The 14,980-nt window shown below is 41.8% G+C and overlaps 2 protein-coding genes and 2 non-coding genes across 4 annotated transcripts; all 4 read left to right on the top strand.

Annotated features, from left to right (window-relative positions):
• The first annotated feature begins 421 nt into the window (after positions 1-421).
• LOC115167273 (glycine cleavage system H protein, mitochondrial) lies at positions 422-4,723 on the top strand. Its single transcript, XM_029721521.1, has 5 exons — positions 422-758; positions 2,462-2,541; positions 2,945-3,008; positions 3,118-3,249; positions 3,576-4,723. The coding sequence occupies exons 1-5, from the start codon at positions 608-610 to the stop codon at positions 3,671-3,673; spliced, it is 525 nt and encodes a 174-aa protein (XP_029577381.1). The 5' UTR covers positions 422-607; the 3' UTR covers positions 3,674-4,723.
• A 1,103-nt stretch (positions 4,724-5,826) lies between these two features.
• LOC115167272 (60S ribosomal protein L13) lies at positions 5,827-10,610 on the top strand. Its single transcript, XM_029721520.1, has 6 exons — positions 5,827-5,890; positions 6,396-6,513; positions 8,218-8,359; positions 8,833-9,006; positions 9,770-9,826; positions 10,277-10,610. The coding sequence occupies exons 2-6, from the start codon at positions 6,410-6,412 to the stop codon at positions 10,433-10,435; spliced, it is 636 nt and encodes a 211-aa protein (XP_029577380.1). The 5' UTR covers positions 5,827-5,890; positions 6,396-6,409; the 3' UTR covers positions 10,436-10,610.
• On the top strand, positions 9,248-9,331 carry LOC115167765 (small nucleolar RNA MBII-202). Its single transcript, XR_003870563.1, has one exon. It is a non-coding gene; the product is annotated as a small nucleolar RNA MBII-202 (small nucleolar RNA).
• Positions 10,003-10,087, top strand: LOC115167766 (small nucleolar RNA MBII-202). Its single transcript, XR_003870564.1, has one exon. It is a non-coding gene; the product is annotated as a small nucleolar RNA MBII-202 (small nucleolar RNA).
• Positions 10,611-14,980: the final 4,370 nt, after the last annotated feature.

Here is a 14,980-nt window from a genome sequence, read left to right as displayed (position 1 = left end):
TGAGAATGGTCGCCTTCACCTGTTCAGATGTTGCATGAATCAACCAATGGTTGCGTGCCACGGCATCGACTGTAATCGATTGACTGATTGTTCTAACATTGTGGTGAGATGATATTTAAAATACATATCCTAGCCACCGTGCTTCTTTCACATGCATTGCTTGCTGTTTGGGGTTTTAGTCTGGGTTTCTGTACAGCACTTTGAGATATCAGCTGATGTACGAAGGGCTATATAAATACATTTGATTTGATATCCAGGCGGTGTAAAATATGGCACGCTTCAGCAACGCCTGGGCAGAGGAACGCGCCCAAAACCTTATGGTTAGTTCCACAATGCCATAAAGATGCAGAGTAGACTGTAGACTGAAGAAGATCTAACACTACCAACTATGCGAAAAAGCCATTAGTATCCTAAATATTCTGTTGTGCATCTGTTACGCCTTGGGAGTATCCATATAAGGAAAAACCTTATTGGCAAATACTGTGCAACTTCCACAAAGTTCAGCTGAAAAGCCGCTTCTATTTCATGTCGAGAGCGCGCAAAGGGTGATGGTGCGCGTTCCACTCAGTCAATTGCATGTGTAATCATTTCGGCCGACACCGTGAAGATGGCGATGAGAGCAGCGTTCCGGTGCCTTACTGCAAACTTTTCCCCAGTACTGATTCAGCGTTCTCGACCTGTACAGATATCCGCAAGTCGGCTCTTATGGAAGGCCAACACCACGCAGACACTGAGCACCGCCTCACCACTGTCCACAGGTAACAGTTTCTTACAATGTTGCCCAAATTGGCGCACTCGGTGTTGCACGCTAGATTTATCAACATCACAATTGATGTAATTTACGGGTCTGTGGCTACACATTCCAGTCACAGAGGGGGAATAATCGCACACTGTTTTGGTCACTTTCCCACGGTACATTTTTACAAGTCAGTGAGAGTGTGAGCGTGAACTGCGATTTTTATATTATTTTGTGGTCAGCATGTCCAGTTTTGTAAACAGTTTAGGGCGCATGCCCTGCTACGATAAAGTTTGGTCGATGGGTCAAATAAAAAGTAGCCAAATGTTGGCAGTTACGTGGTCTAAAAGTAAACTATTCTCTCGTTATTCCCAGACAGAAATCAAAGGATTTTGTTTTTATGGAATGTTGAGATTCCCTGACCAGCCTGTCGAACAACAGTCCCCGCGTTAGGTTGGTTTAACCGTGACATTTTTTATTATATGGTCGCTTTCCATAAACTGCAATCTGGGATGTCCCCAAAAGAAGCCAGGTCGATTAAAGTTTTCATTTTCTTAGACTACACTGTAAAACATTTTATCAGAGGTTTAACTTGACCTTGCAATTATTTGCTGGGTCTGCTTTCCGCGGTCTTAAAAAACACATTAGGGCTTGTTTGGCACTCAAGACACCCACAGTCTCTTGCCCCAATGTAATGGATAATTACATAGAGCAAATCACGCACGAGTTTGGACGTAGGCAAGTCAAATGCTGGTCAGGAGTAACACATTTGAGCATACATCTGTATACATCTATATTTAGCATATTTACAAAATGTGTAGTCAGCAAATACATGCATTGTGTAATTTGTGGGTGGTGGTTTAGTCTAGAAATGATATTGAAGATCTCCATTAAGGTAAGGCTGTCTTGTCTTTCAGACAAACCAGCCATGCCTCAGCATTTTGCACAATTCACAATCTGGTTCAAACCTGTATTTTTCTGCATGATCTGATGCTAGCATTGGAAACTGTTGAGGCATTTAATTCCTCCCCAGCGTATCGGGGAAAATTGACAGCGTTTGACATAAACCATGTTTTAACGTTTCTTGCTTGAACTGTGGATTACATATTTGTCCCAAAAAATATAAAATATTACTAGTTAATTTAATAGAATGAACAGCCCACATAGCAGATTAGAGGAAGGATGTTTAAATGTGTGTGTGCTCCCTCCCACCACTCACACTGTGTACAACTATACTACAATGTACAGTAATAGCTAGAGAATGCTGGTACATTGTATGAGCAATTGACATCACAATGGTGATAGTAATACAATTCACATCTTGTTTGACATTACAGGGCTGAATGTGGGGCAGTGCATGAATGGTATCTTTTGCCACCTTTCAGTATATTAAATGAGGTTTGCTGTTTTGCACAGTACTTTTTGGCTCTGGTCCATAGTACATTAGTGTCTTTTGGACAGTTAATAACAAGGGCAATGTGTGGTTTGGGATGGGTACTTAGTTAGGTTGCCCCCCCACCCACCCACTAGAGTTTGGAATCCCTAAATTGATGGTGGTGTACTCATAGAACACAGAGAACTTTACATTTTAGTTTTTTTTTTTTTGTTGAGATTATGGCCATGTCAACTAGTCAGTGTAGTGTACTAATACATTATTAGTTTGAACATTAGTCTGCTGTTTTTCCTATGCATCCCATTATCTGATGTGAATGTCTATTTTTACAGCCCTCAAATTCACAGACAAGCATGAGTGGGTACGAGTAGAGGGAGGAGTTGGCACAGTGGGCATCAGCACATTTGCACAGGTATGCAGTTTGGTTGATATTTTTATCAATGATTTAGTTTGCTGTTGTGTGTTCTAAATTACTGATAATCTGACATTTATTGGTCTACATAATGCCTGTATTGTCTTGAGATTTATTTTGGAACTTTGTACTTTGTCCTGCAATACAAAGACATATACCAGAATGAACATTTTACATATGCATAACTATTGTTTAGGGTAATTGATTACTTGTATTATGCCTGGCTTAAAATTTGAGGGCCAATCTGATATTTGTGCAAGAACTTGAAATTTACCACAACTTACATTGGCCTTATTTTATGCTTTCCCAGAATTTCCTCAATGTGTACTTCAAATATTAATATTTTGTGTTGCAAATTCTGTGTAGTTGCTAAAATGTTAGAATTTATGTCCCTCCATTGTAGGAAGCATTGGGTGATGTGGTGTATTGTGGACTCCCTGAGGTGGGGCAAAAACTTGAACAAATGGGTGAGATTCTTTTCAGGTTTAAGTTTCCTCCCACAAGTAAATGACTCTTGTGACCTCGAACTTTGTTGCCAATAAAGAGGGTCATGCATGTCCTTTGCTTGTGTTTCAGAGGAGTTTGGTGCTTTGGAAAGTGTGAAGGCTGCTAGTGAGCTGTACTCTCCTCTGACTGGAGAGGTAACTGAAATCAACACAGAGCTGGCAGACAACCCTGGACTAGTGAATAAATCCTGCTACGAAGGGGGTGAGTATCTTAGACAAGACAAATCAGTTGATACGCTTGTTTGACATTTTAGTCATTTAGCAGACGCTCTTATCCAGAGCGATTTACAGGAGCAAATTAGGGTTGTTTTGCTCAAGGGCACATCAACAGATTTTTCACCTATTCAGCTTTGGGTTTCGAACCAGCGGCCATTTGATTACTGGGCCAATGCTCTTAACCGCTATGGTACTTGCCACCTTATGCAAATTATTATTCTTATTTTTTGTGGGGGTGAATACTCATTTAACACACTTATTAATCCCCCCTCCTGACAATTTTACTGATGGTTGTTCTCCTTTGACTTCCAGGCTGGCTAATTAAGATGACTATTGACAACCCTGCAGAACTTGATGGCCTCATGGACGATGGCTCCTATGAGAAATTTATCAAATCACTTGATGAGTAGACTGCTCGACTCTCCATGTTCTTTTTTTCTTCTTTTTCTTCTTTTTAATGATGATTACAGGTCTTTCACACTAATCCTATCTGGACTGGCTGTAAAATCTCAGATAAAATGAGATTATATAAAGTTGCCATATTTATTTTGACTGTAATTGTTTAATCACCAAGATAACCAAAGTGTCAATTAACAATGCTCACCTAGGTGCTTTTGCTGATCAAACCACAAGACAACCTGAAGGGCTTGTTCCCATGTCCTGTTGGCACAACGATAAATCCTGTTGGCACAACAATAAGGGTTGATTTCTTCAGGTGCTTAGTTTGAACTGAAAAAAATGCAGAGAAGTGGCAGCAGGTTGGAAAGTGATCGGAAATGAGAAGTCAGATACAATAAATACAACCTACAATCCATTGTTTTTTTCATTATGGCTTTTTTATTCCATCTGGTGGGAAGGATGGAATACAGTACTATTCACTTGCTTTACATAAACCACCTTAAGTCATTATCTAATAGTCAAAACTTAATTTGATGTCTGGCAATGCAAGACTAGTCAAAACCAAAACTTGGCTGGCAGCCTGACACTTCCAAAGACTCCCACACTTGTAGATTCACATTTTTCAGCAAGATAACCTTCTTTAGAACAAAAGACTAAAGCACAAATTAAGCAAGAATAAATTCTATTTGGGATATTTTCCTATTTTGAGGTAACATCTGACATCAGGAATATGTGGAATATATTGCATTTTTGTTGTGCTGTTTGTACACACTGCCTGTGATTGTAGACATAGCTCACTAATATCTACTGCTATACATATCATTCTTAGTATATATTTTTGGTGTAGGCCTATATATGCATAGATTGCATTTGGATTACTCATAGTGTTATTTGGGTTACCTGGATTTGTCCTGACATTCATATATATTTTTTGATTATTTGTGTACTTGTTTGACATTTTTATGGCATTGTTAAGAGATAGGAACCCAAGCATTTTGCTGCACCTGCTATAACCTCTGCTAGACTGTGTATGTGGCCAATAAAATTTAATTTGATATGCTGCTGCTGTATTTTCCAACCCAAGTGATTCAAGCTAATGGTATCTAAAAGTTGCACTCAAGTGATATTAACACATTTAATATATCTGCACAGTATCATCAATGATTTATTAACATATAATCAGCCCAGTCAGTTAATTGAACAGTAGTTTATATTATTAAAGGAAAGTTTCCCATACTGTGAAGGGTATGTGTGGACCTATTCCTAGAAATTACCCTGCTTTAAACTAGACCTTTTTGTTCTGATGCCTAATTGGTGAAAAGCCAGAGAGCTAGAGAAGCACTTCTCGTTGCTACATTGAAGCTAGGCACACCTTGACCTTTTCCCTTAGATTATTAAGATCGATTTGAGGTGCAAGGGGTGATTGATTAATGGCAAAAGTGGCTACAGGATCGGTGCAGCAGAGAAACTGAGCATTTCTTTGACTTTGTTTTATTTTTATTTAACCTGTAACTGAATGGGGCTTTACTACTTTTACAGGAGAATACAATTTGGCTGTCGGACAGAAAATATCCTTTCGGGATGGTCCTCTCTTGACACAATGAGCAAAGTGATGGTGTTGCTGTTGTTTGTGTGCACTTTAAAAAGAGTGTGCCGCATATGATTTCAAGAATGTATTAAGGTTAAATATTTTGATGCACAACACTCCTATAATGAAAACATGTCATTCATAATGATTATTACAACAATGAGAATGGAAAATTGGGAGATACTCAGAGAAATTGGCTGTCTGAAACAGGTCCGTAAGTGAAATGTGTGTAACTTTATTGTGCGACTGCAGTGACCTCTTGTGGTGTACCTACATATAAATCTTGATTTGGGTGGACGACCATTAGTTAAAGAACAAATAATCTGTCATGCATGCATACTGGTTGTTTCAATATGTGTTGTATTGGGGTTTGAATAGGGTATACAAAGCACGTTATTACTCAGCATTATGCCAAAACCAAGAAGATTTGGTTTACTAACAAAAAAAACGTACAAAAAGCTAATTCGATCTGAATGCGTCCTGAACAAGATCATATTTTTTTAATCAAACTCTTCACACGTGAATTTTAGTACATCCGGTTGACACTCCATTGCGTCTACCATTGGCTGCCATCTATATATCCCACAATGCACAATTTTAGAACTTCCTTTTTCCTTTCGGCCATTTTCCGCCCCAGACGGTATGTTGAAATAAGCTCACTATTTTTCAAACTAAATCGGTCTTCATCCTCAAATATATCGACCATGATGTGACTTTTATGCATTTATTGCGAAAGTTGATGATGTTGTCGTTCAGAATATATGACTATTGAAGAGTTTGTTGAGCTAAAGGCTAAATAAAGGCGACCCAGATAGGTTTAGTAGTCAACCTATCTGGGTTGTAGACGCATGTATGTCTGTGTTGTCAGTGACTTTACAAGTGTTTCATTATCACCAACCTGTCCGATAATGGTTTAGATTATCGACAATGAACTCCAGTGATTACTGAGTCATTATCACAGTAAAATATACTTCTGTTTGTGTTGGAATTGTTGCACCCCAGCTAGCCTTGACGTGATGGCTAACATTTAGCCTATTAAGCATTTCGTCAGCCATTTTTCTTTTCCTCTGCTGGATGGGCTGATCTTATTGCTAAATGTGATTACCTTCTACGCCTACATGTGTTAATGTTAACTTCTGTTTCAGGGAAGTAGGCAACCATGGCACCCAGCCGGAATGGCATGCTTTTGAACCCACACTTCCACAAAGACTGGCAGACGAGGGTGCGCACCTGGTTCAACCAGCCCGCAAGGAAGACTCGCAGGTAGGCCTTGATTAGTTACTTTGGTTACGTAAAGTATAATGGTTGGATAAATGGGAACTTTCGGTTGAACTGTCGTTAAGTTTCAAACGTCTAATGTATGCAAACCTACCAGGTATTAACTAGCATGGTTATGTGACATACCTAGTTGGTTAGGTAGTAGTATGGATTGAATGATGGCTATGGTGTAATGTTGTTGTGTAGCTGTGCATGACATGCCTGCGGCTGTGTGTAGGTGATGGAGGTCATTCAAATATAACGCTATATAAACTCAGCAAAAAAGAGACGTCCCTTTTTCAGGACCCTGTCTTTGAAAGATAATTTGTAAAAATCCAAATTACTACACATTTTCATTGTAAAGGGTTTAAACACTGTTTCGCATGCTTGTTCAATGAACTATAATTAATGAACATGCACTTGTGGAACGGTCGTTAAGACACTAACAGCTTACAGATGGTAGGCAATTAAGTTCAGTTATGAAAACATAGGACACTAAAGAGGCCTTTCTACTGACTCTGATAAACACCAAAAGAAAGATGTCCAGGGTCCCTGCTCATCTGTGTGAACGTGCCTTAGGCATGCTGCAAGGAGGCATGAGGACTGCAGATGGGGCCAGGGCAATAAAATACAATGTCCGTACTGTGAGACGCCTAAGACAGCGCTACAGGGAGACAGGACGGACAGCTGATTGTCCTCGCAGTGGCAGACCACGTGTAACAACACCTGCACAGGATTGGTACATCCGGACATTACACCTGCGGGACAGGTACAGGATGGCGGCAACAACTGCCCGAGTTACACCAGGAATGCACAATCCCGCCATCAGTGCTCAGCCTGTCCGCAATAGGCTGAGAGAGTCTGGACTGAGGGCTTGTAGGCCTGTTGTAAGGCAGGTCCTTACCAGACATCACCGGCAACAACGTCGCTTATGGGCACAAACCCACCGTCGCTGGACCAGACAGGACTGGCAAAAGGTGCTCTTCACTGACGAGTCGCGATTTTGTCGGATTTATGATCGGATTCGTGTTTATCGTCGAATGAATGAGCGTTACACCGAGGCCTGTACTCTGGAGCGGGATCGAGGTGGAGGGTCCGTCATGGTCTGGGGCAGTGTCACAGCATCATCGGACTGAGCTTGTCATTGCAGGCAAAATCAATGCTGTGCGTTACAGGGAAGACATCCTCCTCCCTCATGTAGTGCCCTTCCTGCAGGCTCACCCTGACATGACCCTCCAGCATGACAATGTCACCAGCCATACTGCTCATTCTGAGTGATTTCCTGCAAGACAGGAATGTCAAGTGTTCTGCCATTGCCAGCGACGAGCCTGGATCTCATCCCGTTGAGCACGTCTGGGACCTTTTAAATCGGAGGGTGAGTGCTAGGGCCATTCCCCCCCCAGAAATGTCTGGGAACTTGCAGGTGGAGACTGGGGTAGCATCTCACAGCAAGAACTGGCAAATCTGGTGCAGTCCATGAGGAGATGACTGACTTTTGATTTTGACCCCCCCCCCCCCCCCCCCGTTCAGGGACACATTCAATTTCTGTTAGTCACATGTCTGTGGAACTTGTTCAGTTCGTCTCAGTTGTTGAATCTTATGTTCATACAAATATTTACACATGTTAAGTTTGCTGAAAATAAGCATACTTGACAGTGAAGATGTTTCTTTTTTTTTGCTGAGTTTATGAACAGACTCCTCATTTTTCAGGCGGAAGGCCCGTCAAATCAAGGCTCGTCGTATTGCTCCACGTCCTGTGGCTGGTCCCCTCAGGCCTCAAGTCAGGTGTCCCACCATCAGGTATCACACCAAGGTGCGTGCCGGACGTGGCTTCACCCTGGAGGAGCTCAAGGTAAGAGGAAACTTAACAGTACATTTACCTTTTGAATAATAACCTCCAGGCTTAGGCAGTGTTAGTATGTTGTGTAAGACTGAACAGCCTGAAAGACGGGTGAGTTTATTGAATATATTTTGGCTTGCAGACTACTAGAACCTTTTACAGCAGTCAAGTGACGACAAATCTCCCGAATCTCTACCTCCTTGATGATTCAAATTGAATCATTTTGCTGATGTCTGCTTTTTTTAATGTGTGCTGTGCATATACATTTCTTTTCTCCCAAAGCTAGTCAATTGAGTAATAACTTTGGACTCAAGCCAGTTATTAACCCATTTGTTTGACAGGCTTTTTTTGTCTGAATGTAGCAATCTTGTATTGAATTATGTGCAAGCCTTCACACTCCTAAATGTCCAGGCATGGCTAGCAACTAAATGTTGAACATTCCTTAAATATTTGGTTCACTGTCTTGCATGTGCTTTGTATTCTAGGCCGCCGGAATCCACAAGAAGACAGCCCGCACCATTGGCATCTCGGTTGACACCCGCCGTCGCAACAGGTCATCGGAGTCCCTGCAGGCCAATGTACAGCGCCTGAAAGAGTACCGCTCCAAGCTCATCCTCTTCCCCAGGAAGGCCTCTGCACCCAAGAAGGGAGACAGCACTGTAAGTGTCAGTCATAGAACATTGGGTTGTGTTTATAGACGTATGGGCACGCATAACCATATTGTCAAAGTGATTGCTTAATTTGAAGGTCAGATGTTAAATAATTTCAGTGTGAAGACTTCAGCAGTCATGTATAACATTCCCTGTTAAAAGTGATTTTAGAAAATTAGCTCATAACTGGGGCATTGATTGAAATTGTGATGAAACCTGGATCGTGAGCAGCACTGTGCCAGCAGTCAAGTGATGACAAATTCTCCGGAATCTCTGTACTACCTTGATGATTACATTTGAACCTATTATCTGATGACTGCCGGGTTCGTGTGTCCAGTGCCCATTCTGTAGTTTCTGAAACGACCTGTTAGAAAGTTTTGGAGTTAAGGTGTGGAAATTGGGCTTCAAGCAGGTCTGAAGGTTTTGAAATGTTTTTACTGCTATTTGTGCGGAGTCACATTGATCTGCAGGGGCAGGATATTAACCAGACGTTTGTACTATAGATAATACTGTCTTAGACATATTGGTGGACAGTGTTGGAATGTCATTTAAAATATTGTTTACACATAACAGATCTGCATGGTTATCTGGACTACAACTTATGTGACTACTTTGTTTGTGCTCTGTTGATTTAGATTCAGTTGGTGTGAAATTAAATGTTTGAAATCTCCTCTTCACCCCAATAGCATTTTAGATTGACTGTACCGTCTTGAATGTGCACATGGTAGATGCTACTTTTCCTGCGCTTATTAAAACCTTTCCCTTTCTCCAGGAGGAGGAAATCAAGATGGCCACGCAGCTCTCTGGTGCTGTCATGCCCATCAAGAATGTACGTATCACACATTCATATCACTTGATTCACCCCCAAAAAATAAGTTCATTTTCTTTAAAATACACTGATTAGGGTTGTCTGTAAATGGGAAGACCAGGTCATAATTGAGATTTTAAAATGTTTCTTGAGTATATGTATTGAACACGTATGTTAGAGCTCTATCAGCAGTCAAGTGATGACAAATTCTCCGGAATCTCTGTATTACCTTGATGATTCTCTTTGAACCTATTATCTGATGACTGACAGATTGTGCTGGGCCTTAACTTACACAAGTGGACACATACATAATTAAGGCATTGAGTAATGACATGGGACTCTGCTTATCCATTCATTCATTGTATTTGACTTTCTCTTTGACGGAAATGCCATTCTACTAGCCCTTCTACTCTTGATGAGTATCTTTAAATCAACATTGTTGTAATTGGGTGTCTTCTCCCTCTGCTGCAGGTGCACAAGAAGGAGAAGGCCAGGGTGATTTCTGAGGATGAGAAGAACTTCAAGGCTTTCGCCAGCCTGCGTATGGCCCGTGCCAATGCTCGTCTCTTCGGCATCCGTGCCAAGAGGGCAAAGGAGGCGGAAGCGGAGAGTATTGACAAGAAGAAATAAGCCGTTAGTTTCTATGGAACTTTCCAAAATAAAAACGTGTATAATTTCAGTGGTCATTTTTCAGTATGAAGGGTCATGTTTGTTACCATCTCATCTTGTACTCTTAATTTTTATTGCACTTGTGGAGACATTTCTGATCAATGACGTTAAACACTCAACTTTTGTACATTTGAAATATTGGTTTTCATGCTTTAGTATTTCAATTATCACATTTGATGGATTATAGAAATACAGGCATCAATGCGAACATTAAATCGAGTGTTGACTGTTGCCAAAGAGACCAATGGATGGAATTTATCTTGCCCAGTCACTACCAGCAGGTGGCGGTTGTGCTACATTGTAAATACCTCACCCTGGCATTTTCAAGTTGTATGTGGAAACCAGTCTCCTGAATATGAGCTATACACTATGGAAGTGGCCTTTTTGAATCGTCTCCAAGTCAAATGAACAATAGTCCTTAAGCCAAAAATTCATTAGGCATCTGGCAAAAGTAAATTCATCCACAAACTATAATTTATCTTAAATTACTGCGATATTCATTCATTTCATATGAACCCATTCTTAAGATTAGGGGATGTAAAGTCAGTGGTGGTTACCTTCAAAGGGTTTTTGTTTCCCGTACTTTGAATTCCTAAATATGGAATGGCTTTTTCCACAAAGCAGCCGATCTACAAAATCTCAATAGAATGTGGCATCCTTGGCACGTCTACCGGCTCCGAATAGTTTACTGTGCACGTTAGTTTCCTTGTTAGCTCAACCAGAACCTTGTGTGATTGACATATGAGCAATTCTCCAGCCTTCTAAAAGTGAATGGGAATGTGGTTTTGAGGTTTTTTTGGTGGTTGATTGTGGAATTCCTAGATTCTTAGTCTAGGCCTAAAGGTCAGGGGCATGGATCAGAAAACCAGTCAGATCTGGTGTGACCACCTTTTGCCTCATGCAGCACAACACATCTCCTTTGCATGGAGCTGATTGTGGTATGTTGTACCACTTCAATGGCTCTGCGAAGTTGCTGGATATTGGCGGGAAAAGGGAACATGCTGTCATACACGTCGATCCAGAGCATCCCAAACATGCTCAATGGGTGACATCTGGTGAGTTTGCAGGCCATGGAAGAACTGGGACATGTTCAGTTTCCAGGAATTGTGTACAGATCCTTGTGCATTGGGGCTGTGCATTATGCTAAAACGTGGTTGGTGGCAGCGGTTCAATGGCTCGACAATGGGCCTCGGGATCTCATCATGGTACCTCTGTGCATTCAAATTGCCATTGATAAAATGTAATTATGTTCGTTTATAGCTTATGCTTGCCCATACCATAACCCCACCACCATCATGGGACACTGCATAACGTTGAGAGCAGCAAACCGCTCACCCACATGACACCATATATTCTGTCTGCCATTGCCCAGTACAGTTGAAACCGGGATTTATCCATGAAGAGCACACTTTTCCAGCATGCCAGTGGCTATGACGTTGAACTGCAGTCAGGTCAAGACCCTGGTGAGGATAAAGAGCATGCAGATGAACTTCCCTGAGACAGGTTCTGACAAGTGCAGAAGTTCTTCGGTTGTGCAAACCCACAGTTTCATCAGCTGTCCGGGTGGCTGGTCTCAGACGATCCCGCAGGTGAAGAAGCCAGCTGTGGAGGTCCTGGGCTGGCGTGGTTACAAGTGGTCTGCGGTTGTGAGGCCAGTTAGACGTACTGCCAAATTCTCTGAAATGACAGAGTTGGCGAATGGCAGAGAAAATAACATTCTACTCTCTGGCAACAGCTCTGGTGGACATTCCTGCAGTCAGCATGCAAGTTGTATCTGTGACGTGTTATGTAACAAAATGCACATTTTAGAGTGGCCTTTTATTGTCCCCAGCACAAGGTGCACCTGTGTAATGATGCTGTTTAATCAGCTTGTTGATATGCCACACCGGTCAGGTGGAAGGTTTATCTTGGAAAATGAGAAATGCTCACTAATAGGGATGTAAACCAATTCTGTGCACAAAATTTGAGAGAAATACACTTTTTGTACATATGGAACATTTCTGGAATCTTATATTTCAGCTCATGAAACATGGTACCAACACTTTAAAGGGGAATGGGGGAAACCTAGTCAGTTGTACAACTGAGTGAATTCAACTGAAATGTGTCTTCCGCATTTAACCCACACCCTCTGAATCAGAGGTGCGGGGGGCTGCCTTAATTGACATCCACATGTTTTATAGTCCCTTCGGAAAGTATTCAGACCCATTGACTTTTTCCACATTTTTTTCCACTTACAGCAGTATTCTAAAATGGATTAAATACAAATAATTAATCAGCAATCTACACACAACACCCCATAATGACAAAGCAAAAACAGGTTTTTAGAAATGGTTGCAAAAAACCCCATAACAACCTTATGTAAATAACTATTCAGACTCTTTGCTATGAGACTCAAAATTGAGCTCAGGTGCATCCTGTTTCCATTCATCATCCTTGAGATGTTTCTACAACTTGGTTGGAGTCCACCTGTGGTAAATTCAATTGATTGGACATGATTTGGAAAGACACACACCTGTCTATATAAGGTCCCACAGTTGACATTGGCTGTCAGAGCAAAAACCAAGCCATGAGGTTGAAGGAATTGTCTGTAGAGCTCCAAGACACAGATCTGGTGAAAGATACCAAAAAATGTCTGCAGCCCTGAAGGTCCCTAAGAGCACAGTGGCCTCCATAATTCTTAAATGGAAGAAGTTTGGAACCACCAAGAACCACCAAGCTGAGCAATCTGGGGAGAAGGGCCTTGGTCAGGTGAGGTGACCAAGAACCCGATGGTCACTCTGACAGAGCTCTAGAGTTCCTCTGTGGAGATGGGAGAACCTTCCAGAAAGACAACAATCTCTGCAGCACTCCACCAATTATGCCTTTATGGTAGAATGGCCAGACGGAAGCCACTCCTCAGTAAAAGGCACACGACAGCCCACTTGGAGTTTGCCAAAAGGCACCTAAAGACTCTCAGACCATGAGAAACAAGATTCTCTGGTCTGATGAAACCAAGATTGAACAATTTGGTCTGAATGCCACGCGTCACGTCTGGAGGAAACCTGGCATCATCCCTACGTTGAAGCATGGTGGTGGCAACATCATGCTGTGGGGATGTTTTTCAGCAGTAGGAACTGGGAGACTAGTCAGGAATGAGGGAATCCTTGATGCAAACCTGCTCCAGAGCGGTCAGGACCTCAGACTGGGGCGAAGGTTCACCTTTCCTAAGCACACAGTCAAGACAATGCAGGAGTGGCTTCGGGGGCAAGTCTGAATGTCCTTGAGTGGCCCAGCCACTTGAACCCCATCGAACATCTCTGGAGAGACCTTAAAATTGCTGTGCAGCGACACTCACCATCCAACCTGACAGAGCTTGAGAGGATCTGTAGAGAAGAATGGGAGAAACTCCCCAAATACAGGTGTGCCAAGCTTGTAGCTTCATACCCAAGAAGACTCGAGGCTGTAATCACTGCCAAGGTACTTCAACAAAGTACTGAGTAAAGGGTCTGAATACTTATGTAAATGTGATTTTTATTTTTCATAAATTGGCAAAAATGTCTAAACCTGTTTTTGCTTTGTCATTATGTGGTACTGTGTGTAGATTGAGGGGAACAAACAATTGAATCAATTTTACAATTAGGCTGTAACCTAACAAAATTTGGAAAAAGTCAAGTGGTCTGAATACTTTCTGAAGGCACTGTACATTGACATTCTACCACCACTATGGTATTCTCATGCACCTGATACCTGCACTGTGAGTAATATCCCGGGGATGAGATTATCACCACAGACAAGGCAGAATCTGTGGTAACATAAGGACAGTGCAGGTCATACGACTTCTTCAAGGTAAAAATCATTTGGGCGATGAAGTCTGACAGCATTGTTCCTATGCCCCTCTGATAGAATGACTGCCACAGCATGATGTCTTAAGGTACTTGAATGTAAACTGTAGCAATGTATGCTATAATAGCAATTATACAACCAATACACTGTAGCTTTGACTATGTAAAGGCAGCCTTGAGATGTGTGGGCTGTACCTTAAAAATGAATGAATGCAGTATCATGCTTCTACACCTGCATTGCTTGCTGTTTGGGGTTTTAGGCTGGGTTTCTGTATAGCACTTTGTGGCATCAGCTGATTGTAAGAAGGGCTTTATACATTTGATTTGATATCAAATTGAGTGTGTTCGGGCTTTGTATGATGTCATGTCTCTTGATTTGCTCAGCCGTGTTCATGGGCGGAGGCGTGGAGGGCAGTGGGAGTATTACGCAAACGTCCCATTTCCTCTGCTCCTGCACACTCTGTCAGCCATGACAACCTCTGACCTGAGCAGAATAAAAGATCAGGTGAGAACCGCACAAGATTCTGTCTCTGCCAGGTGTGCTTCTTTAATGTCTTCTGTTCTGATCATTTACTTCAGATTGTGCTGCTGGTTGTTTATTCATGTTCTGACTGACTTTTTGAGTGTTGAAACTGTAAGATGATACAATCTTTCCCAAAACATAATTTACTAGTGTTTATTTCTT

Source organism: Salmo trutta, chromosome 29, assembly GCF_901001165.1.
Source record: "Salmo trutta chromosome 29, fSalTru1.1, whole genome shotgun sequence".
NCBI classification, from domain to species: domain Eukaryota; kingdom Metazoa; phylum Chordata; class Actinopteri; order Salmoniformes; family Salmonidae; genus Salmo; species Salmo trutta.
This window is presented reverse-complemented; position numbering and strand designations above follow the sequence as displayed.